Source organism: Pleuronectes platessa, chromosome 23 (genome assembly GCF_947347685.1).
Source record: "Pleuronectes platessa chromosome 23, fPlePla1.1, whole genome shotgun sequence".
In the NCBI taxonomy this organism is placed as follows: domain Eukaryota; kingdom Metazoa; phylum Chordata; class Actinopteri; order Pleuronectiformes; family Pleuronectidae; genus Pleuronectes; species Pleuronectes platessa.
In genome coordinates, this window is record NC_070648.1 from 13,620,839 (window position 1) to 13,648,572 (window position 27,734).

Here is a 27,734-nt window from a genome sequence, read left to right on the forward strand (position 1 = left end):
AGTATGTGTGCGTTTTAATGTGTGGGTGTAAACATGTGTGACTGCCAGAAGCATATGTGCTCCATATAGTACGATGATCATTTATACATAGTGTCTGCAGAGGGATTCATCGGATTACGGCTACATGCAAATGAAGAGCATTTGCCCACTAGCACCTGTAAGTACTTTGTAGTGTTTAACAACAACACCATTCTAAGTAAAAAGGAAACAGCCTTGAAACAGGGAAATGTGTTCCACTCTTCAGGGGGCTAACATCCTCTAAAAGTAGCTTTTACTCCACGATGAGACACAAAAACACTAATAAAATTCTTAAAGGTAGGTCAGAAGCTTCTTAAGACCAGATGCAACAGGTCCCTTTCAGTTTGGACCAACCCTTCGGGGATTTTATAAGTAAATATGTTCTCCATTTAATGGCAAACAACAACCTGACAAGACTGAAATAACAGATTTTAAAGCCTAAGGCAGGATTAGCTGACTTGATATATTTTGCAGCCTAGACGTGACTGCATTGTGGTTAGTGGAACAGCGAGTGGTCATATTGTGCTATGTATTTCCCACTTCATCTACCTTCAGTCTTCAAAAATATTCTTAGAAGGGCAGCAGGTCCTCAGAAACCCGAGGAGTTCTGTTTAAAAGCCACCCAGGTCACTATATTTCCACTAAAACATACAATAATAGAAGAGTATCTCGATTCCAGAAACGTTCTGACACACTTGACCAAAAGGATTAGCTTGAATCTACATGATCAGAATAGCTGTATATCCCTGTGCTCTGTGTATAAGTTAGGGTTTTATTTGTGACATGCACTGCAAAGTCAAATTCTATATGCTCTATACACTTACTTTTCAACAGAAGGATTACCAATTGATTCTCTCCCAAAAGTCGATCAGATCCTTGCTTTTGTCAGTGCACTCAGGGTTTTGCTGCTACATCCTTATTTGATCTGGTATAGTTCAGTATCGTATGATGTCGAAAGTTAAACTTTAGATAGGCATTGGCTGTGAAACTGACATTACGTCATACCACTCACTTTATGACTCTTCTCTTACAGTACATTTACCTGTATCCTGTACTTGCCACAATGTGGTATGTACATTGCTCAGCAGAAGCTACATAGTTTAGCTACAAAGAAATTTCACTTTGGTTTTACAAACATATATTTATCATTACTGATGTACAAAATGGTGGCTTTAATCATTTCAGTTCAAGAAATGTTATGATCATAGCATTACTCATGTGCTGTAATTACTGACCAGGGAGCATGTGGATGAACAGTTTGTACTGATCCGGCCTGTGTGTGAACATAAGTGCATCATGGGACACGGTGTGCGTGCAGTATACATGTGGGTGTGCAAGCTAGTAACCAAACAACATCTGAGCACAACCCTGGGGCATCACACAACACACACTCTTGCACAAACAGCGTTAATGAGTGTGTTTCCACTCAGCACAGATTTTTTTCCCCCCTACAGTGTTTCCATGGGCTGATTATCCACACACACACACACACACACATACACACACACGTTCATGCAAACAAGCACACCTGGAATAGACAGGTAGATGTAAAAGACAAGTATAGAACATATTTTAAATATGTCGTATATCTATATTTAATAGTAGCTGGAATATAACAATATAACACTTTTATACTACAAAACACACACAGCCTTTTTCCTATTGAGCAGACAGCTTTTAGCCCACAATTTACTGTTTTTTTGTCAGAAATTTGTCACACACAGGTGCTTTGTCTGGAGATATATGGCTCTCTCCTGCAGGTGGTTCATTCTGAAGTAGGCCAGCTTCTCTGAAGTCGTTGGCCAAGTAGCTTTCGCTCTGCATTAGGTTTATTTTTTTATTTTTGGTGACTCAGGTTGGGGCTCAGACTGTGGTGAGGACTATGCTGAATACGGATTTCTGTTAGGTCAGTTTACTGTGACAAATCTTCCCACCGCTTGATATCCTGGTTTCTACTTTTACTTGCTGTGCACCTGGACCCTCACACACCCAGACAACTGGCAAACGGTCGCGCCGTCTATCCAGTTAGAGCACAAGTCTGGGATTTTCAGACTAACACACAATCTAAATATCTGTTATGTGACTGTGTGCTTTTCAAATCCTCCTGAGGAAATGTGGACAAGTCATAAAAGTATGTAGAATTACAGTTCCATGACAACTGAGCAAACAGTTTTCTGCTGGCGAAGAGGGTGAAAAGCTCCAGAACTTTGAATCGAGGTTTGTTTTCCTTTGGTAGCTTCATGGCATGATGCTCCGACTTTTTATACTTGCGCCTCAAGGTTGACATTTTTGGCTTTTAGTGAACTACCTTGGGAACTACTAAAAAGACTGTGATGCAATGTGGTTCACGCACTTAGGCACTTTGGTGATCTTCCGAGTTTCCATCGCGCTGTCGTCAGCTTATATTTTGTTCAAAACTTAATTAGCAAATCTTAACATGTTAAATATGCTATTATGCCAAATTAAGATGGTGAAAATGTACACTAAGGCACAGCAATGCCTCACTAACTTGAAAGAACAACAACTTAAACACGATGTACAACTGTCGGTATTCTGTGTACGTTTGTACCCATTTGAGGATTCTGCCTTTCTTGGGAAAAGCTCTCTACTTCACAGGAAATAGCCCACTTATTTTGTAACCTTTTTTGGGGGGACACTTTGTGGTGAACTTGATAATGTCTTACTCTAGCTCTATCCAGTGGTATTATGACACTGGCAGACGAGGAAACTGGGCAGAATAAGTGGCACATTTAACTGGTTTCCATGGAATATGATAAATTCTCCCAACCATAATTGAAGAAAAAAAAAAACGACAGTATGTTATTAGGATAATTGAAAGGATAACAAGACACAGTTCGAGACCACAGAGGAAACTGACAAATGAGGCCACCATCTGCATGCAATGCCAATAATGCCATAAACAGTATTCAAAAGCATTTAGATAAAAAATGTAATCTAATATTGGAGTTCAAACCTTTCTATCAATTAATAACTTAAATTAGATTTAGAAAAGATAGATAGATAGATAGATAGATAGATAGATGGTTTCTATCTCTTTCTCTTCAGGTTTCTGCGTAGTGAGTTGAGCATCACTGAACTGTGAATAAATAGGTGAACAGCTGTTTGTGCAGCAGCGGTGGTCGCGGCTTCAAGCTGGGGCCTACTGCCAGACAATGTGCGCCCACTGGCGGGGGTGCAACTGCATACAAACAAATGGCAATAAACTGTATTGTGAAGTGCTTTGAGTGGTCATCAAGACAAGAAAAGCTCTATATAAATACCGACAATTTACCATTTGTACAGGCTGAACATTTTGTAGAAAGAAAAAGTGCAGTGAATGATACAAAGTTATATTTTGATTGCCGATTCATTTGACCCAGCACAAAACCTCACTGATGAAAACTCAATTAAACAACTCAATTGTTTCTGTTTTAACTACTTTACTTGCCACATCTCAATTACTGCACTGGTTTGACTGAAATATGAAACACAACAAAATGGCAGCACACCACTTGACACTGAATGAAAAGTAAAAAGCCTCCCTCTTACCTTTGCACAGCCAAAATGATTCCGTAACCAAGAATTGGACGAACTTGTCGAGAAAAGGTCAATTTAAGTCCGTGAGCTCCAATGCAGTAAGGCTCCTGGTTGGCTGGCAGGTGAACGTCAGTAGCATCAGCTCCGGGAGCAGAGCTAGCGTGCTACGTAGGAGCAAAGCTAATGCTAGCTGTCATGCTAGCAGGGGAATTCTTGTTCAAAGTTGTTCTTTTTTTTTTGTTGCTTTTTGCAGCCAATTTACAATGTAATGTTGTTAGCAGGCATCAAGTCTTCTTCTTCCTGATGTGTTCATGTTCGCTACTTGCGCGCTCTCGACAGGTACTGTAGCACCTTCACCAAGCCCCATAGTGGCTCGGTGAAAAAGCAGCCATTGTCACTCATTTACAAGTTTTATCCCAAGTATTTCAATGATAATACTTATAACAACTTTATGTAATGATTTAACAACAAGTGGTTAAAAATACAGACGAAAGTACATAAACAATGATAGCAATAATGATAATATTAAAGATTAAAGAACAATAATAACTGGTGACGCCCCAAATATATTCAAGTACATGCCCCTAGAGATTTCAAAGACTGTCTTTCCACTGGCAATTAATTCAAGAGCCTTTTGGCCCTGATGGCAAAAACCTCTGAAAATGAGTGTGTGACCTAAATGTTTCCTACTTTGCTCTAAGCAAATTAAAAGTACAAAAAAGCAAATAATGATACAAAATATTGATACCATCAGGTTTGAAAATACTCGTTTGAGATAATAACTCGCTGTGTGCGTGTGAGTGTCTGTGTGTGTGCGTATGAGTGTGTGTCTGTGTGCGTATGAGTGTGTGTCTGTGTGTGTGTGTGCTCATGTAAGTACATTTCAAAGGACTACAGCAGTGCCGACATCTCTTAGTGATACACCTCCAGTAAATCCTCGCTCTAATAACCACATTTGCCATCGTAAATCTTGAGTCTTGGTTCCTTCCCTTCTTCTCTCAGTGCACGCCTATGTTCTTCTCAGAAAACAAACCGTCTCTCAACCCTCTTCCAGAAGAACTAGGGCAGGAATCAGTGAGACAGCTCCTCTGGGCCATTACCTTACCAAACTCAGAGTTCAGAATAAGGTCGCTGGCAAACAATGCAGTAAAATCCAAGGGTAAATCTATATGCAAACTGTTAGATGCCTTCCAGATGGCAACATCGACTGTAAGGCTATTTTCTGCTGAGTTATGGGAGCTGTTATGACTGCAGAGACGGCCATAAATCTGGACAATAATTGAGATCAGGACAACATCTTTCGTGCGAGATAGATGAAACGGGGAAGTGAAAGCATTCCCAGGCCTGAGGCAAAAAGCCAAAGTCCTCTGGGGTAACAGTGATAGGAAGGAGGGCATTCAACTCAGATATGTATCATTTGTGGTTCAAACCCAAACGGAATGTGCAGATTTTGGGGGAAATTATGTTGTAGTAGACATCAATTTCATAAGGTTTGTCGTTAAAACTCAATGGTTTTCAAAACTGGAAATTGCAAGTTCACAAGAAAAACTACCTCTGCGATGCTGACCTCCCAAGGTTCCACTCGAGATGATCAAAATGTCCTCAAGTTTGCTTTACAAACCCTCTCAGCCTTATGCCTGATTTCATAATAAAAGTTCTCTCTATGTTCCCTGAGCTGAAATCTCACATCTACCATTTAACGTTTTCAAGGTGAAGCAAACTTTCTTTCCAGCTGGAGCTCTGAATTTGCTCTCGTTCGAACCGCCTTCATTAAGGTTGGTGGATGTCCTGCCCTGTTCCATGTGCTGCACATTGATGAACTGAATGTGTGTGTGAATGGTCGAATGACAAAACTACTGTAGAGCACTTTAAGTGGCCATCAAGACTAGAAAAGCTCTTTATAAATACAAACCTTTTACTTTTTATTTTATTTTATTTTCCAGACTGGGGGTTTTCCTCATCTGGCTCTCGCTGTTCTCTTCAGTATCTTGAGTTTTGTGCACCCAACAGGAGGTGTCCATCATTTTCTAGATAAGTGTAATAATTACTTGGCAGTGTCCGCTCCCTTAGCAATAAGTGCTCCCCCCGGGGAGATGTACTAGTGTGGATGACACATGTCAATCTAAGTATGTGAACGTGGGGGCGATACGGCTGGGATTGCAAATCTTCTCCTCATCAAAACAACTTTGACTCCAGGCTCATCTGCATAACGCTCATCAAGGAGCCACGAGGCCATGCAGATGGGTGATCATGTTTCAGCCGGGTGCCTGTCATCATGCACCATTCATCCTCTGTGGGGGTGGAGAGGCAATCAGTTCCTGCATCACTCAAAAACTCTGACTGTGAAGAGGAAAGTTCAGTTCAGATGTGAATGTGTTTGGGAACATATACTGACTATATTCAAACTGGGTACGGAGGTTTTAATGGTTGAACACAACGTAGAGTCACCTCTCGCCTTTGCAGATTGCGGCAATGTGTCTCCCCGGTGTATCCCAGCATGCACTGGGATAAGCGAGATTGGAAATCAGCTAAATTAGTTGTACTCATCATATTAGAGGTACATGAGCCAGTGCCAGTCCAACTCTCCATAAACCAATACATTTTTCTCTCTAGATAGTTACACAGGTTAACATCCACACCACTATAAAGCAATTTCTAGATGTATTTGCACACTTAAAGCTGCTGGAACATCCAAGTAAGAACTATTATGCATATTGCGACATCTTTAAAAAAATGAGAGTCTCCCTGTTTCTGTGCCGTTAGGATTTCAATCTGTTTTTGCTCTTTGCCACCAAAGCCCTAAAATGGGATTTTTATATTTCTGTATAAACACATTGCCGGCACAGAAAGTTCTGTGTTCCAGTCAGTAGATTGGTGCAAACAGTTGATTATGTCACTTTTTTCTCAAACCACTGTCAATTTGCTTGTGGCGATTTCATAGCAACACTGCCTCTGTAGCTGAAAGCGAGCAGCTCCGTCGTTCTCTCGCTCTCCTCTTGTGAGATCTATTCCTGTTGTCCCCGCTCTGTACTGACGCTGTGCAGACAAACGTCTGTGTTTCCTCACACATTTGCTGGATGAAGGGAAGCCATTAAACGAAGCCCCGCTTGCAAGCAGCCCTGTTTTCAGGATCCGAGGTGATGCTGAAATGAAGGCTTTTATCTCCTTGAGTGAATTTTCTTTCCAGCATAATGCCTCTGGCAGGGCCGACTAAACGCTGGATTGTGCTGCTGAGTTGTCAAAACTTAAAGCTGTTCGGCTCCAGCTCCAAGTGCCAATGTGTAGACTGAATGTGACGATTTTGGTTTCATCAGGAAAAGGGGCTGGTTTCTTTTATCAGCACAAAAAAAGGAGCCAAGTTTTACATTTGTAACAGTTTCCTTTGACCACATATCCAAGCCAAGTGAGCTGATATGAGCCGCGTGTGGTTCAAGTACAGCTGAGGTCCTGCTATGGCTTTTATTTCCTTCCCTGTTGTTTCAGACTTGTTTACTGAGCGGCTCCAGACGGACAGGCTCGAGGGCAAAGTCCACTGACACACAGTGAAGAATGAGCAGAAATGTGCCCACTCTATATCTCTCCCCGTGTTAGTGTGTGTGTGTGTGTGTGTGTGTGTGTGAGACACAAAGCGAGTGTATGTGTGCTCTGGATTCAGATCTGTATGCATGCCTGTTTGTATTTGATACACCACCCCAGGCACATTAATGTGTTACATAATGCATGAGTGTGTGCGATGACAGATACAGATTTTTGTGCTTTGAATAGCACGTGAGCACCGAGATGTACTGTATGAATATATATGCACAGTTTGTGTGGATGCATGTATATGTATAAAGTATATGTGCGTTTATTTGATAGACTTTATATATACCTTAGTCATGTTGCACACAAGCACATCTACAGTTGCTCCTCCTATGTAGTTTTTGTTGTTGTTACTATTTTCTGTTTCATTGGAGTATTTCTTGGGCAATGACAATGTGAGTGGATGCCTATTCATAAAACTCTTTATAAGGCGTGAAACTTAAAGTGAGTGCATCTGTAGAAATGTTATAAACTGAGCCGTTATTCTACAGCTTTGCTAACAATCCTGTACAAACAATATTCTTCAGTCCAGCAGCTGTTTCCCTTTATGACGTCTAAAAAAGACCTAGCATGTCATAAAGGTTATCTCTTCACTGCCACTAGGTGTCGCATTTTCACCGGCTTCTGGGACCAAAACATTTCTCATCTAAATGGCAACCCCTCCCCTTTCCTTTCGTCTTCTCTATTATGTGTTGATTAAACACGCTATGGGTTGTGTGAAGGCAGCCATGAAACATCGGGCAGAAACACAACTGAACAAAATTAGCCACTGTAAAATGGATTAGTCACAACTAATACGCAGACAGGTGCTCCCGTCAGTGTCTTATCCACTGTTTGAAACCCTTTGGGGAATATACATTAAAATGGATCATGGCTCACAAAAGTGAAGCCAAAGCCTCAAATCGCCCCCCTGGTGGCGTTATTGGTCATAAACGCTGCCTCCTGTATGTTAGCAGATGAAGCGTGGACCGATCAAGAAAGACAAAGTACATGTTTCATTTTTTTTTCTCAAAGGTGGTTCAGTCATCTTTGGGTGCTCCGAGGTACGGCTTCTTTTATTGAGCACATCCGTTGTCACTGCAGTTGTGTTGTCCTTTTTCCATTCATGTTGAGGCTCTTCTATTCATGTTTTTCGTTTATCTCTCGCACACACCCACACACACATACACCAACACATATGCACAAGCACACCGTACAAATAGTATCTGGCCAGTCCATCAGAAAAAAGCTTTTCAATTATGTCAGCTCTGATCTGACCACAGGGGATGAATAGAGAGACGAGGAGGCATGTGTGTGTGTGTGTGTGTTAGTGTGTTAGTGTGTTAGATGACACGCTCTGCCTCTTGTTCAGCGTTTGCAGGCAGAACCCAGTTCTATACCCTCACCACGTTTATAGGTGGACTATAGTAACACGGTAAAGGGTTTAGAAGTGGAAGTGCACGGTTACAGAGGGATAATGTGAGTGGTACATACAAGTCTTGACCAGCGCAGCTCTGAAACACATTTAGAACTTCAAGAGTCAAAGAGCCGGAGGGACTGTGTGTGTGTGTGTGTGTGTAGTGGGGAGTACAAATACCTGAAGATTTAATTTGTGGAAGAGAACTTGTGCTTCACATTCTAAAGCAGACACAAAGCATCTGTGGAATTCAGACATTACACAATATCATTCAAAGTTATTTAAAACTGATAATTTATAGATTATTGGAAATAGATTTTTACAAACGCCAATCACAGTATTCCTGTGTAAATACGTGAATTCATCAATTTCAATCTTGTGAACACAACCTGAAATTACGGTCAGTCACTCACTTTGGTCAAGAATAAATTAGACTAGTATGCTGATTGCTATGGTATTTGGCACATTCACAGCCCCCAGAGCATGATTCCTACTGACTTTGGTAAACCTGACTTTTCCTTTAGCGCCACCAACGGGTAAAATTTTAATTGAATTATCTGAACATCTGCTAGATAAGGGTTTCGCCAACTCGTCGATCAGCCTCTCAATCTAAGCAGAATTCCAAAGTATCTGGAGCTGTACTGGGTTAGAGATAAATGTGATCACTTCCTCTTGCATGGACAAATCAAATGTAGACTATTATCAGGAACAAGTAAAAAAAAAAAAGATAGATAGATGGATAGATAGATAGATAGATAGATAGATAGATAGACAGATAGATAGAAGGTTAGATAGATGGATAGATGGATAGATAGATGGATAGAAAGATGTGTTTCCCTTCTCAGTCTCACCGTTGGACTGACGGGAGGCTCTGTTGTCTCTGATTGGCTCTATGTGCTGTTGGGATTGATGGAAGGCTCGGAGGGGGTTGGGGGTGCTGCTGGTGGGCTACCCCCGGGGACGACCAGCCACCATCTGCTGGTAAGGTAACACCACCGGCGGCACAGCGTGTCCAGCTGGGAGGACACTGGAGACCAGCAGCAGACACAGAGGCTGAAAGCCATTAGACTTCATCAATAAAAAGCTCCTGAGCCCCTCCTGCTATATATGATTCACAGAAAATTTAAGAGTTAATTACCACTTGGGTTTGTTGTGGATTTTTATTTGGAATAAGCTGTTTAATTACAGTATGCAGGCTGGATTATCTGCGTGGGAGAGTCTGCCCTCTCAAAAGAATTCCTTCAATTTCCTCCAATTATATATAATGAAATTTCAACTAGTTTCAGCTGTTGGAAGCTGACAGAGATGATCATTTTTGCTTATATTTTAAATTCACAGAATGTTTTGACATTCGAAAAGCTGTTCTGTGTTTCTCTAAATACATTCCCGCGTAAAAAAATATATATCACGGCTAATATTTGCCTTGTTTGTTTCTACTAGTTATTAGAGTGTGAGAAGCCATCTGCATCTTTCTGGGGAAGTTATTACTGCAGATGCCAAGGTCTAAAAGGTCTACTTTGTAGCTGCTATGAATCAGTTTAGTATAAACCAAATATCTAAATAGAAATGAATGAAAAAACCTCTCTGGAGATGATAAATGTGCATCATACAGCTAAGAGAAGTCATTGTACACAAACTCAACGAGTGTTTAATTTAGGATCTGTATAGTTCTACTCTATTCCCCTGTTATGCTCTTGCTACGTAGGGTATTGGCATGAGATCCTCAATTTTTACTTAGTCTAAGATCTCAGTTGGGTACCCTAAGCTTGACGTCTGCAACCTGCCCTGAACCCTGAGGATCCTCAAAGGTCTTGTTGAGATCTCTGGCCAGATTCCAGTCTCAAATCTGGCAGGACCAGTAATGTTCAGCAGGGTGGGGTTGGATCCAAATCTTGGGTACAATGATGGAAAAATCCCCCAATTTTTCTCACAACCTTCAAAGATTGTTCCAGAAATGTTCAAGTTTAGTTCCTGGATCATTCCCAGAAGGTCATTGTCAGGCAACTAATGGAAACTGAAACACTTACTCATCGGCTTTGAGTAACTCTACAAACCTCTGTATATCTTAGAACAAAACAAATGTGCCCTTGGGAATGTGGGAATATAACTTTTTAACTAGATGGGAACATCTTCTGAACCTTCCCAGGACGTTGCCCTAGAGGCTCTTCATATTTGTTTTGTGAAGGCTTTATATTTTGGCTTTTCAATGGAGACACGGTTGGAGACTAGAGAGAGACAGAAGCTGTCAACATCGGACCATTTTTGAAACTCGCATCTTTTATGACTAATGTATCAAACTGAGATTCTGACACAAATGTATATGTACCATGTATCACAAGATATTCACTTTGTGTTCACTCCTAGAATTTCACACATGAGCTTGGATATGAGCAGAACTCGTCATCCTGATGTGAAAAAGCTCTGTCAAGTACAAAATATACCCCGCCAATGTAATGTACCTATGTCCCCACATGGGTCACATTAGGGTCACGTCCAGATTAAGGCTGATTCATGGTACTGTGTCGAAACTATCCCGTGGGAACACACGTAGCCTATACATGGGGCCCGGGCTGTTGTGAGCATTCATTATCGTGCATTGGTGTGTGTGTGCGTCTCTCAGCAATTAAACCTCCGATGCTAGTGGCCGTAGAGTTTCTATGCTTACGTGTTGAGTTTCTTCCAGGTGTATGTTGTGGGACATTTGCTATTTCATAAGTGGGCAACTTTGGGCTCCCATCTGATTTGCTGGGCCCCAAGATGGCCAGCTATGCCACATCATTCCCGATGTGGTGGCCCACATCCGTATGCCATCCACCCTTATCAAAGGTAGCCTCACTCCCCAACACCTGGAAACACGATTTCCACTTTTCCACATTTCCTTTTTTAATCCGCAGGAATCCACTGGTCCATCCACTGTGATCTTTTGACTAATCGAGCGACAGAAATCTATTTCTATGTCCGGGCCAACAAAAGCAAAATTACACAGTGCTTCCCGCTGGTCCTTCAGTCTTTAATAAATATCACCAGGGCCATATTCCCACGTGGGCCGGACCAATTTAGTTTGTTTTAAGGTTCCTGGAATGTCCAGTGTTCCATAATAAGAATAATACTTTATGGATGCCCCATGTTGTAAACGAATGGATGTTGTGTACATTTGTGGCGTCCTTTATCAAAACAGTGTGACAGAGGGGGGTGATTCTCTCTCTCTCTCTCTCTCTCTCTCTCTCTCTCTCTCTCTCTCTCTCTCTCTCTCTCTCTCTCTCTCTCTCTCTCTGTCGCTCCTTCTCTCTCCCTCCCTCTACTCCTTACAACAGTCGCTTCACCAAAGAGGAAGCGCACAGTCAACGCTTTATGATCCGCGTGCACCGCTCGAGCAGCCCGCCAGCACCAGCAGCTCTCTCTCTCTCTCTCTCTCTCTCTCTCTCTCTCTCTCTCTCTCTCTCTCTCTCTCTCTCTCTCTCTCTCTCTCTCTCTTTCTCCGCACACACTCTCCGGCACCGGGGTTTTACGCGCGCGCGCACCGGGGAGGGGGGACTACATGTAGTCGGTAACCGGAGCGCACGGTGGGAGACTTGTCGTCGGCTTCCTCTGCGCCATGGAGGACTGCTGCTCCCCGGAAAGCGAGAGGATGGAAGCGTGGCTGGACGACCACTTGGAGTTCACCCACTCCTACTTCATCAGGAAGGCGTCAAGGTAAAAGCGGAGGTGGAGGTGGGAGGGTGGCTGCACATTCAAACCATGTTAGTGCTGTGTTTATCTGCAGCCCGGTGAATGCGCGTGTGTACTTTCCTGACCGGGGGGAAGCTTCCTCTGCAAATAAAAAAAAAAACACCTCAAGTTTGCTTTGTGTGCAGCCCAGCCGCCCATCAGGAGCAGGTTCATTTCCTCTGGTAGTGTTTTGGATTGTTTGTGTTCTAGGTATCACTTTACCTCAGGAAGTGTGTGCAACCCTGCACTGATCACATCTAACAGCCTGTGCAGTGGAGATGGGGGGGGGTCTGTCAGGTCCATGATGACCTGGAAAAAGCTCCTGTCCCAGCTCAGGTGGGCTGCTGACCCACTTCAACCATAAACACCCCTTCTCCTGTCCCGCCACTTCCTCACAGCTCGCCACTCGTTCAATTTCACCATCCACTTCACAATCAGTAACAGCCCTGCGAGTTGCACCGGGGCCCCTTTAAACATTAACTTTTACTGCCGTTTAATTTGCACCTTTCCGTCGGATAGGTCCTCGGTGATAATTATACAAGCCCACCCCTCCAAGCATTGGTGCCTGTGCCATAAATGGAATGGCTTTTTCTCCTGTCGCGGCCTCCCCTCGTTTCAGACCTCGGAAAATGTGCAATTTCATATTCACATCAGGCTTTTCTCGGGGCAGGAGCAGCTATATAAGGTGTTTTTTTTGTCCCAGGAGGCATATCTGGGCTTTTCATCAGCCTGGCAGCCCTTCATCAGGACACTCCAGGTCTGTTTGTTTTAGTGACAAACCCCTTCAGACCCCATTATCCACTTAAGCCTCCATGGCAACTTCAATCAGTTTTTCTTTGTATCAAGCAACGGCAGAAACAATCTATTTCAATCGCAACTCCGTCCTGAGATATTTTCCATAGCAAGCGTTGTCGGAGGACACATGTCTTCTTCTCTTGCTGGGTTCCGAAAGCGGGGAAAAAGGGAGATTGGCGCATCAGAAGGCTGCCAGTCTGGTTGAGAGGCATACTTCTTAAGAGAGGTATTGATTCAGCCACACCTCCCCCTGATACATTAGGGTCAGCTCTGTAGGGAGGCAGTGCAGCTCAGTGGGAGATGGGGTAAGGAGGACTCGTGACCTCCTTAGTGTGTCAGAACCTGACTTCTGTTATCTGACTGCAGTCAGATAACAGCCCATTTTCTGCGACTCTCATATATGTATTTGCCTGATTCCCTGGTTTACTTCATAGCCGGACGCCTTGTACCGTTCTCTCCAGGTTTTTGGCCCTCAGCTCAGGTGAACAGAGCCTTCGACTGGCTGGAAAACAAGCCGTAACAAGCCAAGTGACCTTCACCAAGCAGACGAGTGTGCTTGAAATGTGTGACTGGGTCCTGGGGGTCGAGCAGACAATGCGTCGGCTGATGAGGAAGCTTCACCGTGATCACGTCCAATTTAGCGTTAACACACTCACCTTAGATCTGTTCCAGTAAATATCAACGTCAGACACTTTGGAGGGGCGACGGCACACACACTGGCGGCCTGAAAACAGATGAGGAGACTTTGTGACCCATGCTCACACATATTTGATTTGACCTGGCGATGCACACTCGCACCCTCACCTGTGGTCAGGAGCTTCGGTTAGTGCGCGCGAAAGAATGAGATCACAAATCCCAGTAGCCGAAATGAGTTTCCTCTGTAGGGTGTCTCAGCTCAGCCTTAAGCCGTTTCCAGACATGAACTCTGCAAATTGTGGAGTTTACCTTTCTCGCTGCAGGGAAATCTCCAGAGGGTTCAGGGCAGGGTCTGAGCCTGGTTAGAGGATGCAGGAGGACATAATATATAAATTCCAATGCGAAGATCCAATGTCTTTGTTTACAGCACATCAACACATCATCACCGACAAACTCTCAAATCTCGTCGTTTTTCAAAGTTCACACCTAACAGACGAAAAACTGAAAAAAATCAAATAATACAAGCATCTCATTCGGACGCTCTCTGGAACTTTTACTAGGGGTCAGGGTTAGGCAGGAAAAACTTGGAGATTGTCAGGGAGTCTCGGCCTCAGGCTTTTGCATTCTCACATACAGCCCCTCTGGAAGATTTCAGGAGATTATCCAGAGTTCAATGCTTGTCTGAAAGCGGCTTTAAAGACAGGGTGAAGAGTTCGAAGCTAGGAGCGAAAAAGGTACCTTTGTGCCAAAAAGGAGCCAGTTGAGTTATTATCATGATTGTCCAGAGGGATTTCCATTAGAGCTTCGCACGTTCGACAGATGTGAGACGTCAGGTTACAGATTATGTATCACATGTGGTTTAGGAATACATAGAGATCGCCCAGGAGGAGCTAAAAAACATCCCGGGGAGAGAGGGACGTTGGGTCCGACTTGCCTCATCTGCTTCCACCGCAATCTGATGGATGGATGGATGGACTGATGATGGGCGGATGAATAAATAGATGTCTATAGATGGATCTTTTTTTTGCTTCTGATTACCAGTCTTGAAATTCTCAGTTGCATTATGTTAATGCCTCCATTTGCTTGTTTTCCTGTGATAATGCCAAAAGCTGTGGTTATTTGCATTTGGAGTTTCACAAACACAACAGTACATTTTAGCCGGGAGCAGACAGCACTCTTGTAGTTAAGTAGAATTTGTTTTCTTCAAATAATGCCAATAAGGTGCAGAGGGCAATTAGGCAAAAGAGAGATCTGCCTCTCCAACAGGAGAGGATTCTCTGAAGAATAGTTGACTAGCAAGTTGCAGATGGATGGATATATTTACCTGTATCTCCAGGAACCAGGGTTCGTTTTCTAAACCGTCACAGCTTCCCTCTTGTGCTGTAACCTTTACTCCTCGAATCCACTTTTAAATCAATAACACATTCTTCCTCTTGCATACAAAAGCCATAAAATAAAGATTATATCCTAAACACAGCGAACATTGACTTATGTTGGCATAAGGAGTGTTCATGCATTATTCCAAGCTGGTCAACTGTTGATTTATGCTCATTTCTGGCTCTACGGTTTTATTTCTTTTCATGGTTCATAGTTTTAAAAAAAGTCCTTCTGACTGAGGGCAGGGTCACACACACATGAATAAGAAGTGGATATCAGGGGTCAAATTTCACCCACATTGAACTCCACACAAAGCCAAGCTGCGGATTTTCTTCGGGACAGGAAGCAAATGTTCCATTCGCCCCCTCCCTCCGCAAAAAGTGATCGAGAAGCGAAGGTTCGCCTCTGATACTTTCCCCCTTTGTGTTCCCTGAAACAGGATATTTGAGCCCAGGCGTCCTTAAGAAAAACCCGCTTTCTTCCGATTCAGGTGTAGCGGTTCAGAAAGAAAACTGAAACTGTAAAACTAAGTAAAAAACAACCACAACTATTGATTGGAAAGAGGAACTTCTCAAACTCATAATTACATGCTGGAGTCTGAATCTGACACAGAATGTCAGTGTGGACAGTACAAACATCTGCAGCAACAGAGATTACAGCAGGACATCTGTTCAATAAATATTACACCTGTTATCTGCTTATGGTGCGGCTTGACAATGAGTTGAGTCTAATAATCCTATAAGAACATGTTTGTATATGATGATCCTTATAGTTGTATAAGTGTAGGAAAAGTGCTCAAATGCAGACTGAAGTGAAAAACGTCTGCTGTCAGGAAATAAACCAAGGACGAGCCGTGCTTGGAGCAGAACACTGCATAAAGAAATAGAAAATAGCACAGAAGTGGAAAAACGTGTCAGAACAGTCTGACACTGAACATCTCAGCACAGGTCACATATTAAGATGGTTAGACTGACTGAGAGATCAAATCAAACCTGTTTGCTGCCTGTCGTTTTCAATACAGGACTTTTTCAACTGCAATTTGTGCCATTGACGTCAGATGCATGAGCCAGAGACATTACGTGCGAATTATTTTGAGAGTCATCGCTCTGCCCTCATTGTCCATGTTTCAATCAACCATTTCAATCCAAATTTCATTGCATTTCCTTCACTTTGTGCATCTACTCAGTTGTTCAGTTTGAGTTGTGTGTCAGGACCAATCAGCTGTCTGTGTCGGTGGAAATCGTCAGAATGTAAAGGCTCATACTATTGAGGTGTGGTGAAAATGCAGTATCTCCTGATGCTGGTCGTCAAAGCTTCTCATACTGTTTCTTCTCCACTTGGACAGGGAGATGGTGAATGCCTGGTTCGCTGAGCGCGTCCACACCATCCAGCCATCAGCCTCCAAAGAAACTCCTGCTCAGCAGCGGCCCAGCCAGTCGTCCACAGACCCTGGCCCCCCCTCTGCCTCCACCATCCTCCCACCCACGCTCCTTTTGGATAATCGCTGCCCTTCCCCGGCCACGGCCCCCAGCCCGGCCCCCGGCACCCCGACCCGCAAGATCTCAGCATCAGAGTTCGACCGCCCGCTCAGACCCATCGTGGTGAAGGACTCCGAGGGCTCCCTGACGTTTCTGAGCGACGCTGACCGTGAGACTGTCTCTCTCCGAGGTCCGGTGATGGGCGAGGGTGGTGTTGTGGTGGGCAGCGGAAGCGGATGCAGAGGGGCGGGCAGCGGAGGTGACCGCTGCGCCAGGCTGCTGGAGCTGGTGAAGGACGTGTCGAGTCACCTGGACGTGACAGCACTCTGCCACAAGATCTTCCTCCACATCAACGAGCTGATCGCTGCAGACCGCTACTCGCTGTTCCTGGTAGGGATGAAGGGCAAGGGGCTGGGGGGGGGGGGGGGGGGGGGGGTCAAACTGTAATTGGGGAGCACTTTGATCAGCCAGGCCAGTGAGATGTAGGTCACTAGAGTATATCTGCATGCTGCTGATGTGACAAGCTCCAGACAGTTTTTGCTGACTAATCAGTCTGTCCTGGATAGATTTCTGCCTTTGCATAGCATATTTTGCGACGTGCAACATGTCTTTGTAATATTAAACCGGATTGGGGATAAGCTTGACTGAAAATGTCATATATTTTTTTACCCTCAAAGCAATATTTAGCCACCATATAAACATACTGTGTGTCACATGTGAGAAAACAGCTGCTAGCTTACACATCCAGCAGAAATATGATGGATGGAAGCCCAATAGGCCTTTATCGAAGCAGAGCTATTGCTAGCAACGTTAATGATGGCTCCATTCCGTTCTAGTGCTCCAGTAAGACATGACAGTGAGTTTGTATACCACCAACACCAGGACCCTGGGACCTAAGCAGCTAAATTAAAATATCTCCCATTCAAGAAAAAAAGTTAGTAACTCCATCAAGCTCTTAAGCTGCTAAAAGCTCCGCTATGTTCCCACATAGTCTGTAAACTATGTGAAGCCCTATGGCTTTAACCCGATATTTACCTGCTGCTGCTGAAAACAATATGTGACTGCTGCCTGTCATTTTCATTACAAAAAAATCATCTGAAAGAGGTTTGATGTTGGTTCATCATTTGCATTGAAAACCTCCACATGACAGCAACACTTTGGTCAAATTTCTTATAAAAAATATATTGACTCTCGCAGCTTTAAAGTATTTTTCTGGAAACATCTTATTGTATGTCCACATTTAATTCACAAAAAAATGCATATTTTACTGTATAGTTAATATAATTCAAGTTATTTTGTGCCTTTCAAAATAAAACATCTTTCCCCCGTAACTGCAAACCCTTACTGCAGCAGTGAGTGGGCCGGAAAATCAAAACCATTGAGCTATAAGTGGCTCAAAAGCTTCGCAAAGCTGAGGTAACCGGAGAGTTTATTCATATCACATGTGAAATATGGCTTCACATTACTGAATCGTTTGGTTGTTGATTAAAAAATATTGATCAGTGCAGCTTAGATCTATTGGGGCAAATATTGCTCTTCTTGGATAATCAACTTGTCTGTTTCCCTGAGAGGAAATTCTTCTCTGTCCACCCAGTGATTGTAGTGTAGATGAACAGCCTGTGTGTGACTGTGTGTTATCCCAGGTGGGTGAAGACAGCTCCAACCGGAAGTTCTTGGTCAGCCGGCTGTTCGACGTGGCCGAGGGAACCACACTGGAGGAATCCTCCAGTAGCTGCATCAAGCTGGAGTGGAACAAGGGCATCGTGGGACACGTCGCCGCAACGGGTCAGCCACTCAACATCAAGAACGCGTACGAGGTGAGCACTCGACACCGTTTTGTCTCCCTGCCTTCACGTTTCCAGACACATGCTTCTCACGAGGTGGTTTTACTGTGTGTGCATCTGTTCACATTTGTGTGTGTTGAAACAGGCTTGTGTTTGCTTTGGGTATGCATGTTGCTGACAGGGCAGGTGGGAGAACGAGGGGGATAAAAGAAAAGCAAGTAGGTCAAAGTGCTTCTCTGGAGGGTTAATCTTCATCCCCCCCAACACACACACACACACACACACACACACACACACACACACTCCTTATTCTTCTCTGTCATTTTGACCCCAGACAGTTTGAGTGCGTTGACCTTGGGGGTGATCAGGTTTCGACACCACGCCTTTCTCACAATTCAATCAATGATCAAACCAGTCTGACTTTAAAATCTGTCGCCAGTAATATGGTTTATGTTCTGCAATGGCACAGAAGGAGGCAAGATTGCAATTTAAAAGGAATAATTCTAAAATCCATACACCATTTAAACAGAAACAGCTAGTGTTGCTTTGGTCTTTTCAGAGGTAAACGTTTGTGTTTTTGTTCACTTTGAATGAACAGAAATATAAACGACCACCCAGAAGAATTTGTTATTTTACGAAAAACGGGGACAGGCGCTTCCTCGAGTCCATTGTAAATAGAAACAAAAGCCAAAATGGAATTAGCTGGAGATGCAGCACAGAAGTTTGGAAAATGTTCCACCATTGGACTTCCACAAGATCACAAACTGTTTTTTTAAGTTTTTGTTTGTCAAGGCTTAAGAACCTTCCATGGCATTGGTAGGTGTGTTCTTTTACTTTGGACAAAGCCAGGTTATCTGATTCCCTCTGCTTCCTGTCCTGATGTTAAGCTGCTAATACTACCCAGATCACAGGCCTAGCCAGAAACAGTGTATTGTTTTTATTCCTGTTTGTGTGTGTGTAATTACAAAATAACCCAACAATGCATGGACACATTTTCACCTGATATGTGTGCATATTGCATTTTGCAAAGTGCCTTCACATCAGTTATGGATTTGGATCTACATGAATACATTTGAATTGAATAAACAGAGATTAAAATTGATCTGAAAAACGAAAAGGGAAAAAATCTATTAAGAAAGTCAAACTTGTGAATTTCTTCATCTTAAATAAACAAATACATATATTTATATATAAAGTAATATAAACACATATTAGCGCTTTGAATAAAAGCTACATGAATATTGTTCAATATGATAAAAAGCTAATTCATAAAATAATGGCAATACTTTTACTATTTTAAAGAAGATTCTCTCATACAGCTTCATTATAACAAGCTATTTAAGAATGATAAAGGTTTGTTCATGTTATATATGTAGTAGGATTAAATTGACTACATCAATAAGATGGAGAAAGAACCTTGTTTTGAATATGTAGCTCCAGATTGGATTTCAGGAGATCGAGCCGTTGACCTTTAACCCCTCCCCCCAAGCTGCCTCCGAAAATTTGTTTCAGTGATCCCTGGTTACTACTAGTAACTGATTAAAGACAGCTAACAGAATGGATGTGGATGAAGCTTAGCCACTACTCTAAGATCCTGTTAGCGTGTGAGTGTGTGTGTTTATGCATGTGTGTGTTGTGAGTGCAACCTCCCTCTGGAAGAATTATGTCCTAAAAAAGAAGCAGATGTGAGAGAGATGTTTGTCTTTGAGTGAAAGAGACAGGAGGAGAGAGAGAGACAAAGAAAAGTTAGGATTAGGGAGAGGGAGCGAGTGCTGTATGTGGCCATAATTGACTGCATGTGTTTTGTTTGTGGTCATGTCAGTCTAACTAAAGTGTGTGTTTTGTGTGTTTGTATGTGTTTGTGCTGGGCTGACCTCATCTGAACTGCCAAAAATATCTTTGTCTACAGTGAATTTCAGTTTGAAAGTCCTGCTTTTGTCCAGCAGAGAATATTGACAACAATGCGGAGTCGCACTCGAGAGCTTTATTTATTCAAAGGGTTAATATCTTTACGACCTTCAAACTGTCAAGACTTTGGACAGCGGAATTTCCCAGTTTTCTTTTTCATTTTTTGAGCGTTTTACTGTTGACGTTCTGTCCTGTTTCAAGTTGTTGGCAGCAGCTCTGTGAAGTTATATTGGAAACAAGTGGAATTCCAGTAGAGCGAGGATTTGTTGAACTGTTTTGTTTTCCTACATTTGGCAGCAGTTAATTTGCGCGAGACTGAGTTTTATTGTGAAGGACAAAGTAGATATGAGGCCTTATGTCCTCAAGAGATCCATGCATTAGAAGGATGTCGTTTTATTGCAAGATGTCTACCTCTTACAGAATCCAATATTGAAATGACCGGTGTATGCAGAAGTCAATAGAAAATAATATATATTATCGACGCACAGTGCTGTCACGTGAGTGGAAGAATTGACACCTATGCTGTTCTTATTTATTAAGTCATGAATGTAGCAGAAATCTCACTGTAGGCATTGTTTAGCATTACATTGAAAAGGCAGTCTCTTCATCACCATTAAAATGACCATCGCTGGATGTGTCTCACTGTGGGAAATGACCAGTATGTGAACTCAATTTGAATTTGTTTAACCAGACAGCACGACTCCAGCCTCACAATCAACCGACATCACTTTAACAATTCTTCCGCCTCAGATACGTGCACTCTTGACTGTGCTTCTATGTGCGACATTTCACTAAAAACAGACCTATTGTTCTGATACAAGGTTGTAGTTCCTGCTTCACTGCTTCCATGGCAATATCCTCCATTCAAGATTCAAGGCTGGTTATGAAACTGTGCTTTTATACTTCAGGGACCACACAAAACAGCTGAATCTATTGTGTGTGTGTGTGAGTGTGTGGGGGGGATGTGGGTGTGGGTGTGGGTGTGTGTGTGGGTGTGTGTTATAGCTCTCTCATCAGTTTTCCTGTTGAACACAAGACAATGATGATGGTGAGGATGTGACTGAGAAAGAGTGAGAGAAAAAAACAAAGAGAACAAGAGTGGCTGATGGGATGATCTACCTGTGTGTGTGTGTGTGTGTGTGTGTGTGTGTGTGTGTGTGTGTGTGTGTGTGTGTGTGTGTGTGTGTGTGTGTGTGTGTGTGTGTGTGTGTGTGTGTGTGTGTGTGTGTGTGTGTGTGTGTGTGTGTGTGTGTGTGTGTGTGTGTGTGTGTGTGTGTGTGTGTGTGTGTGTGTGTGTGTGTACGTCTCTGTGCACGTCTCTGTGCACTCACCTTTTAAAGCCACGACATGGTGAGGGTGAGGAGCTAAGGAATGCATAATGACAAGAAGCGTAACACAATTATCTGTACCAACCTGTTTGTAATTATTGCTTGTATAAGTTTATGAACATACAAAATGAAAGTGTTTGTTTTGTCTCCATGCGTTTATTAAGTTCGATTTTTTTTCAGATGAGTCACAGGTTTATAATGTGTTGTGTGTGTGTTCATATACAATCAGTGTTGTACACAGACTTAAAATGCACATAAAACAATGTGAGGGTCAATCAATATCAGGGCGTTTGCATCATGCTGTGCACTAATTGACTTAAATAATGCACAATAATGTTAGTGTGTATGATGCAGAGTGTATTTGTGCAAGTGTTTGTGTGTATGCGTGTGTGTGTGCGCGTAATACGGCGGAACCTGATACTGCTTCCAGGAAGTCCATCTGCGTCATCTGAGGGACTCCCAGGCTCTCTGATTGTATCTTTAGCTTTCCATTAGTCTGCTGAGGATTACATTGATTTCAGCAGCGTAGTAACCCCCCCCCTCGGCCTGTTTACATTGCTCCAGCCCTCTGCTGGCCGGGGTGTTCTTATCAATGCCTTCACTGTGCTGCATCCAAAATGCAATCTTGAGGGGGGGTGAAAAATAACCTCGCAGGATTTATCATAGCAATCGCTGAGTTTGGTTTTGATTTCACTTGATCCAATCACATATTTTATGGATTTTTGAAAAGTTGAATGCGTGTGTTCACATGTGTGCGTGTGTGTGTGAAAACTTGCAAAGCTTTCTCGCTGTGAACAGATGCTGTGGCTCGTGTCACAGCAAGTCACCGTGGAACATCGGCTTCTGAAAACCCTATAGAGGAGAATCACACCCATAAAAAGAAAGTTTAAAATTTCCAGTTGTTTATTTCTTTGTCGTCCAGATTCAGACATCAAGGATATGTTGTTCCAAATATCAAACGAGGGCAACTCACGATAACAGCGTGACTGAGCATTGCTTAAATTAATGGGCGTCAGTTGACATCTCAGAAATATCGGTCGTGTCTGGGCATGTTAAGGTGCAGAACTGTATAGGGGTGACAAAAGGGTGACACACACAGACACACACACGCACACACACACACAGGCAATTTGAGAGAAGACTCTCTGCAAACAAAATCTCTCAAACACTCTCTCAAAACAATACAGGGATACATAGTTGGTGTCCAATATCCAAACACTAAAAAGCTGAAGTGAAAAGTGCATCGGTCTATACACAAGTTAAACTGACCTCCTTTTGTACTATGGAGGTTGAGGTCTGAAATAAAACCAGACTTTCTTCATTTGCTCTCACACATCTCTGTTGGTAACAGGTTTACTATTGATGGAGGACATCATGTAGGTTGTTGATAATCTTTGATACCTTTTTTGAGGTCTTGTTGAGTAATAAAGTTAGTTTTTCGAAGCAATTTTTATCCTTCTTGTTGATTTGTTGAAATTGGGTCAACAACTTCAATCAGAAACTGCCGATAATGACCAATCCCAAACCCAGCATGGAGCTGCGGGTGGTTCTAAACCTGCCCAGGTGTCTTCTTCTTGTCTTCCACGTACTATCTAACTAAGTGTAATGTCTTTTGTGTTGCAATATAGAATAATGATTTGTCGAATCCTGTAAACTTGATAGCGTGCCTCAATTCGCTGCCATTTGAAAACGTTGCATGTTGGATGTGTGTGTGTCTCTGTGTGTTTGTGTGTGTGTGCTCTCAAGCTTTTCCAGTTGTTACTCTTCCAGCGTTATCTTTGGAGACGGAAAATGGGCCGTAGAAGAAAATAATTCTTTACAGGTGTAGCAACAGCAAATAGTTGGTTACACCTTTGGTCACAATGAGAACCCTGTGAGACGCACAAAAACACAGCTGTGATACAAACCTGAGGAACCATGTTATCTCACCACATCCAACCAAGGTTTTTTTGGAGTGTGGTTTGTCTTGTTCCTCTTCTCGTCGTGGTTTTATACCCACAAACAGCTCCCCTTGAGTCCAGCAGATAAAGGAAATGGACAGAGAGGAAAGGAGTGTTTAAAGGTCAGCCGGTGGGGGGGGGGGGAGCAGCAGGAGAAACAACCCGCCTGAGCAAAACATCTCTCCATCCGCCCCTCCTTATCATGTTGTCAGAAGCCACCTCTTCCTCCTAAACTCCACATTCACACACACCAGAGAAGACGCTTGCCTCCTTGTGACTCATTACGAGTGCCATCGAAACTAGAGTGCGTAGGTGTGAGGCTGTGGTTTTTTGGAGAAGTAGGAATTGGTTGCATAAGGCTTACAGCTGCATGTGTGCCACTTACTACAGAGCCTCTGTTTCTTTATGCAAATCGGACCTGCTGTTGTCCTGAGTGTCGTGGTGTGGCAGGTTGTTTGCATGCATGAGCGTCTGAATACAGAGGAGATGGACTGGTGAGAACAGTCCAAACCTGAAATATGTGTGTTTTGATTTCCCTAGGACCCGAGGTTCAATGCTGAGGTCGACCTGATCACAGGTTACAAAACCCACAGCATCCTGTGTCTGCCCATCAAGAACCACAGAGATGAGGTGAGACAGCACAGCTTCATCCTGTCAGGCAGTTACAGGTGTTACCCTCACCTGCGAGCACGAGGGACCGTTTGACTGTTCACTTTGACAGAGTTGAATCCTGAATAGAAAGAACGCAGGCATGAATGAAAGTGAAGGCTAATGTCAGTAATTAAATTGTCATTTTCTCAATTATATTTCATTGTAATGTATTGTTTTGTGTATTAGGGTAAAAAAAAAAAAATAGGGATTTTGATAGTAAAGCTGTATATTACTAGAATAAAATCTCATTATCCTGAGGATTCGAGTCATAATTCAACGTATTGTGAGAAAATGTATACATGCAAGAGAAGTAATACATTTATGAGCATAGGGTTGTAAATTTACAAGAATGAAGTCAGAAGTTTATGAGAATAAAGTCATAATATCACAACAATACAAGAATAAAGCCAGGAAAATGTGGAGCATCTTGTTAAGTTATACTTCAACATAGGTCTCCTAAATAATGATGTGAAAGACAAGGGCTTTCTTGAGGAAGGGGGGGGGGGGGGGGACTATGCTGTTATCATGATTCTGTTAAATGATCTGACAAGCACATTACTGAAGGCATACTGGAGCACACACCACACTTCACATTGTCACTACAATGTCCAGGGATGTCATAATGTTTCGAGACTTACAACATCAGTAAGATGCACAGAGACCCAGAATCTCGTAGGGCCCCATATCAGATCTGTGTAGAGAAACCAATTGTCCCTCTGATCGCATGTCGCAGGTCGTCGGAGTGGCTCAGGCTATCAACAAGAAGAGTGGGGAGGATGGTGCCTTCACTGAACAGGATGAAAAGGTTGGTAAAACTCAGTGTTTCACCTACGACGTTAGGTTTATGTATAAAAATCTCCAAGGGAAATACAGTATGTCTTCGGACAGTACTGTATTAATACTGTTTTAATACTGTGATAGAACTGTATCAGTACTCTGTTCGTACATACAGAGAAAACTGTTTATCTTCCTTGTTCCTTATATTATCTGCCATTTCTCCATCCTCACTTCTTTCCTCTTTCCTCTCTCCTCTTCATTTCCTCTCCTCTGCAGTGCACTCTTCTCCCCGTCTTTCTACACGGTGCTCACACGTTGTTCTCTCCCTCCCTTGCAGGACTTCTCAGCCTATTTGGCCTTTTCAGGCATCGTCCTGCACAACGCTCAGCTCTACGAGACGTCGCAGCTGGAGAACCGACGCAATCAGGTGGGTGTGATGGTTTAGTCTCCAGGTAGTGATAGATACCACATGTAGCACCGTTTTCTGCACATTCAATGAAAGTCGACAGAACATAATGAAAAAGCATGTCTTTGATTACAGTTTGAAATATATACCCAACAAACACAAAAAGGTATTTGAGATTTTTCCCTTTACTTAAAAACTTAAGTCAATCTTTCAATTGAGGCCGTGTTCTGCTTCAGGCTCAGGGCACGGTCACATGTACACAGATGCGGACGAATGTTGCGGGGTCAAAGTTCAAAGTTGAACTCCACATAAAGCCGGCTGATGATTTGCAACAGGAAGCAAATATGTCCTTGCACAGACTGGAAGTGAACAGGAGGTGAGGGCAGTGTCTCAATTCAGGGGATGCATCCTTAGGAGATCTATTGCGTCATAGCAGTGCCACTAGACTGTCCCATTTCAAAGACTCCTTCCATCCCCGAGAAATTACACTTCAATGGAAATGAGGACAAAACGTTTGATGCTTGAGGATCTGGCTTCACCTCAACCGAACAGCTAACAGCAATAAGGGTGAGCTGGTGATGCAGATGACGGAAGCCATCTTATTTCCGGTCTGCCTTGGTGGTCTACCCAAGGCCGTCTTTGTGGGCCGGGAAGACCACATCCTCCGAAGGATGCAGCCCCTGAATTGAGACACAACTGCGGGTTCACCTCTTCTACTTTCAAGTATGTGTTGCCGTGCCCTAAGGCCACAGACATGCACGACTGTGAGGTTTGTTTTGAACACTCGACTGTACCATTGTGGCTCTCAGCTGTGGTAAACGATTTAGCTGTTTTTAGTCCGTCTCAGGGACAGTCCCGTGGCATAAGTAAGGTTTTCTGGTCCAATGTAGACTTTTCATTCCCGAACCATGTACATCAGAATCAGAATCAGAATCAGAATAAGAAAGTATTTATTGCCAAGTAGGTTTACACCTACAAGGAATTTGCTCTGGTTATTGGTGCATACAATGAACATATAAACATATAAACATAAAAACACAATAAATACAACACACATAAGAAAAGCAATAAAAAGAAACAATATATATTTACTCACTACTTACTTCTTATTTACTCTCTTTCTCTAATATTTATACAAAGTAACATTTATTTAGGCATAAACATATCTAAATAAAATATATATAATAAATAAAAGATATAAAAAGTGAAGTAAAAAGTGAAATGCAAAATGCGTGACAGTAGTAGCCGTTGTTAGATACTAGCTTGTTTTATCTTTGCTGGCTTAGTTTCCCTGTCCTACCACATTCTCTCTTTGTTGCCATTATTTAAATCTCCTTCCTGTTCCTGAGCCATGTGGCTATTTTTCCATTTTAATGTTTCCCAACTTATATCGCACAGCCCTATTTCTGAAGACATGTGTATGCATAGACGCAAATATCTACATGATGTATTCGTACAGGTGCTGTTGGATTTGGCCAGTCTGATCTTCGAGGAGCAGCAGTGTCTTGAGGTCTTACTGAAGAAGATTGCAGGAACCATCTTGTCCTTCATGCAGGCCCATGCCTGTACCGTCTTCACTGCGGACGAGGACTCAATGGTCAGTACACACATCCACACACTCACTCACATGCACCCACATGCAAACACATGCAAACAAACGCAAACACAGATATAATACCGTTATCCAAATGATAAATTCTGTGCTTTTATGATGTTGATTGTTTTTAACTCATAAATGCAAACACAAGTGGTTCAATGATACCTGAGTTCATGAGTTTGAAATCAACATTTGATGGATGACTTGCAAACAGTGTTCCAGGTCAATGCAGAGTTTATTATCATATAATTACCAGTTCTAATACATAGCGTGTGTTAATGATTGTCACAGGAGCAAACAGTGGCGTTTTATTTCTGGTATCAATTAGCTGTTATGTGATGGCTTATGTGACAGTAACCTGTGACCTGGGACATGCTCAACAGCGTTTGAGCTCCTGTCGTCTGAGTGATCCGGTTTAAATGCTGTGATTGTAGAGCTGTCAATAATTACCCATGTTCAACATCTTCATTAAATCACCCTCAGAACAGGGGCGGATCCAGGGCCAGGGGGGCACTGGTCCCAGCTGAAAGGCAATTGTAAAAATAGTTAAACTGATTTTTCTGTATCTGGACCCTGGTGGTGGCCAAATGTATGGTAGTGAACTTTATAATGAACAGGACAGGGTAGAGAAAATGTGAACTGATAATAAGCCCGTATGTTTATATACAATGTTGAATAATTGATGATTCAGTGGCAGAAACTAAGACAAAGTGATGAACACTCCTCGTGTGCACACACTCTGCCCAGAGCCACGAGAGAATCAGTCGTCAAGAGACCAAAATGGGAAAAATGACAAATGCACTGACTGGTGTGAAT

At 42.8% G+C, this 27,734-nt stretch overlaps 1 protein-coding gene across 2 annotated transcripts in view; it reads left to right on the top strand.

Annotated features, from left to right (window-relative positions):
- The first annotated feature begins 11,919 nt into the window (after positions 1-11,919).
- pde5ab (phosphodiesterase 5A, cGMP-specific, b) overlaps positions 11,920-27,734 on the top strand; it is a 56,032-nt gene continuing 40,217 nt past the window's right edge. For both annotated transcript variants that reach the window (XM_053416778.1, XM_053416779.1), the window contains exons 1-7: positions 11,920-12,226; positions 16,395-16,917; positions 18,171-18,344; positions 24,028-24,117; positions 24,872-24,943; positions 25,253-25,342; positions 26,781-26,918. In XM_053416778.1, the coding sequence (XP_053272753.1) occupies positions 12,129-12,226; positions 16,395-16,917; positions 18,171-18,344; positions 24,028-24,117; positions 24,872-24,943; positions 25,253-25,342; positions 26,781-26,918 (1,185 nt within the window). In that variant the 5' untranslated portion in view covers positions 11,920-12,128. The remainder of the gene's footprint in view (positions 12,227-16,394; positions 16,918-18,170; positions 18,345-24,027; positions 24,118-24,871; positions 24,944-25,252; positions 25,343-26,780; positions 26,919-27,734) is intronic.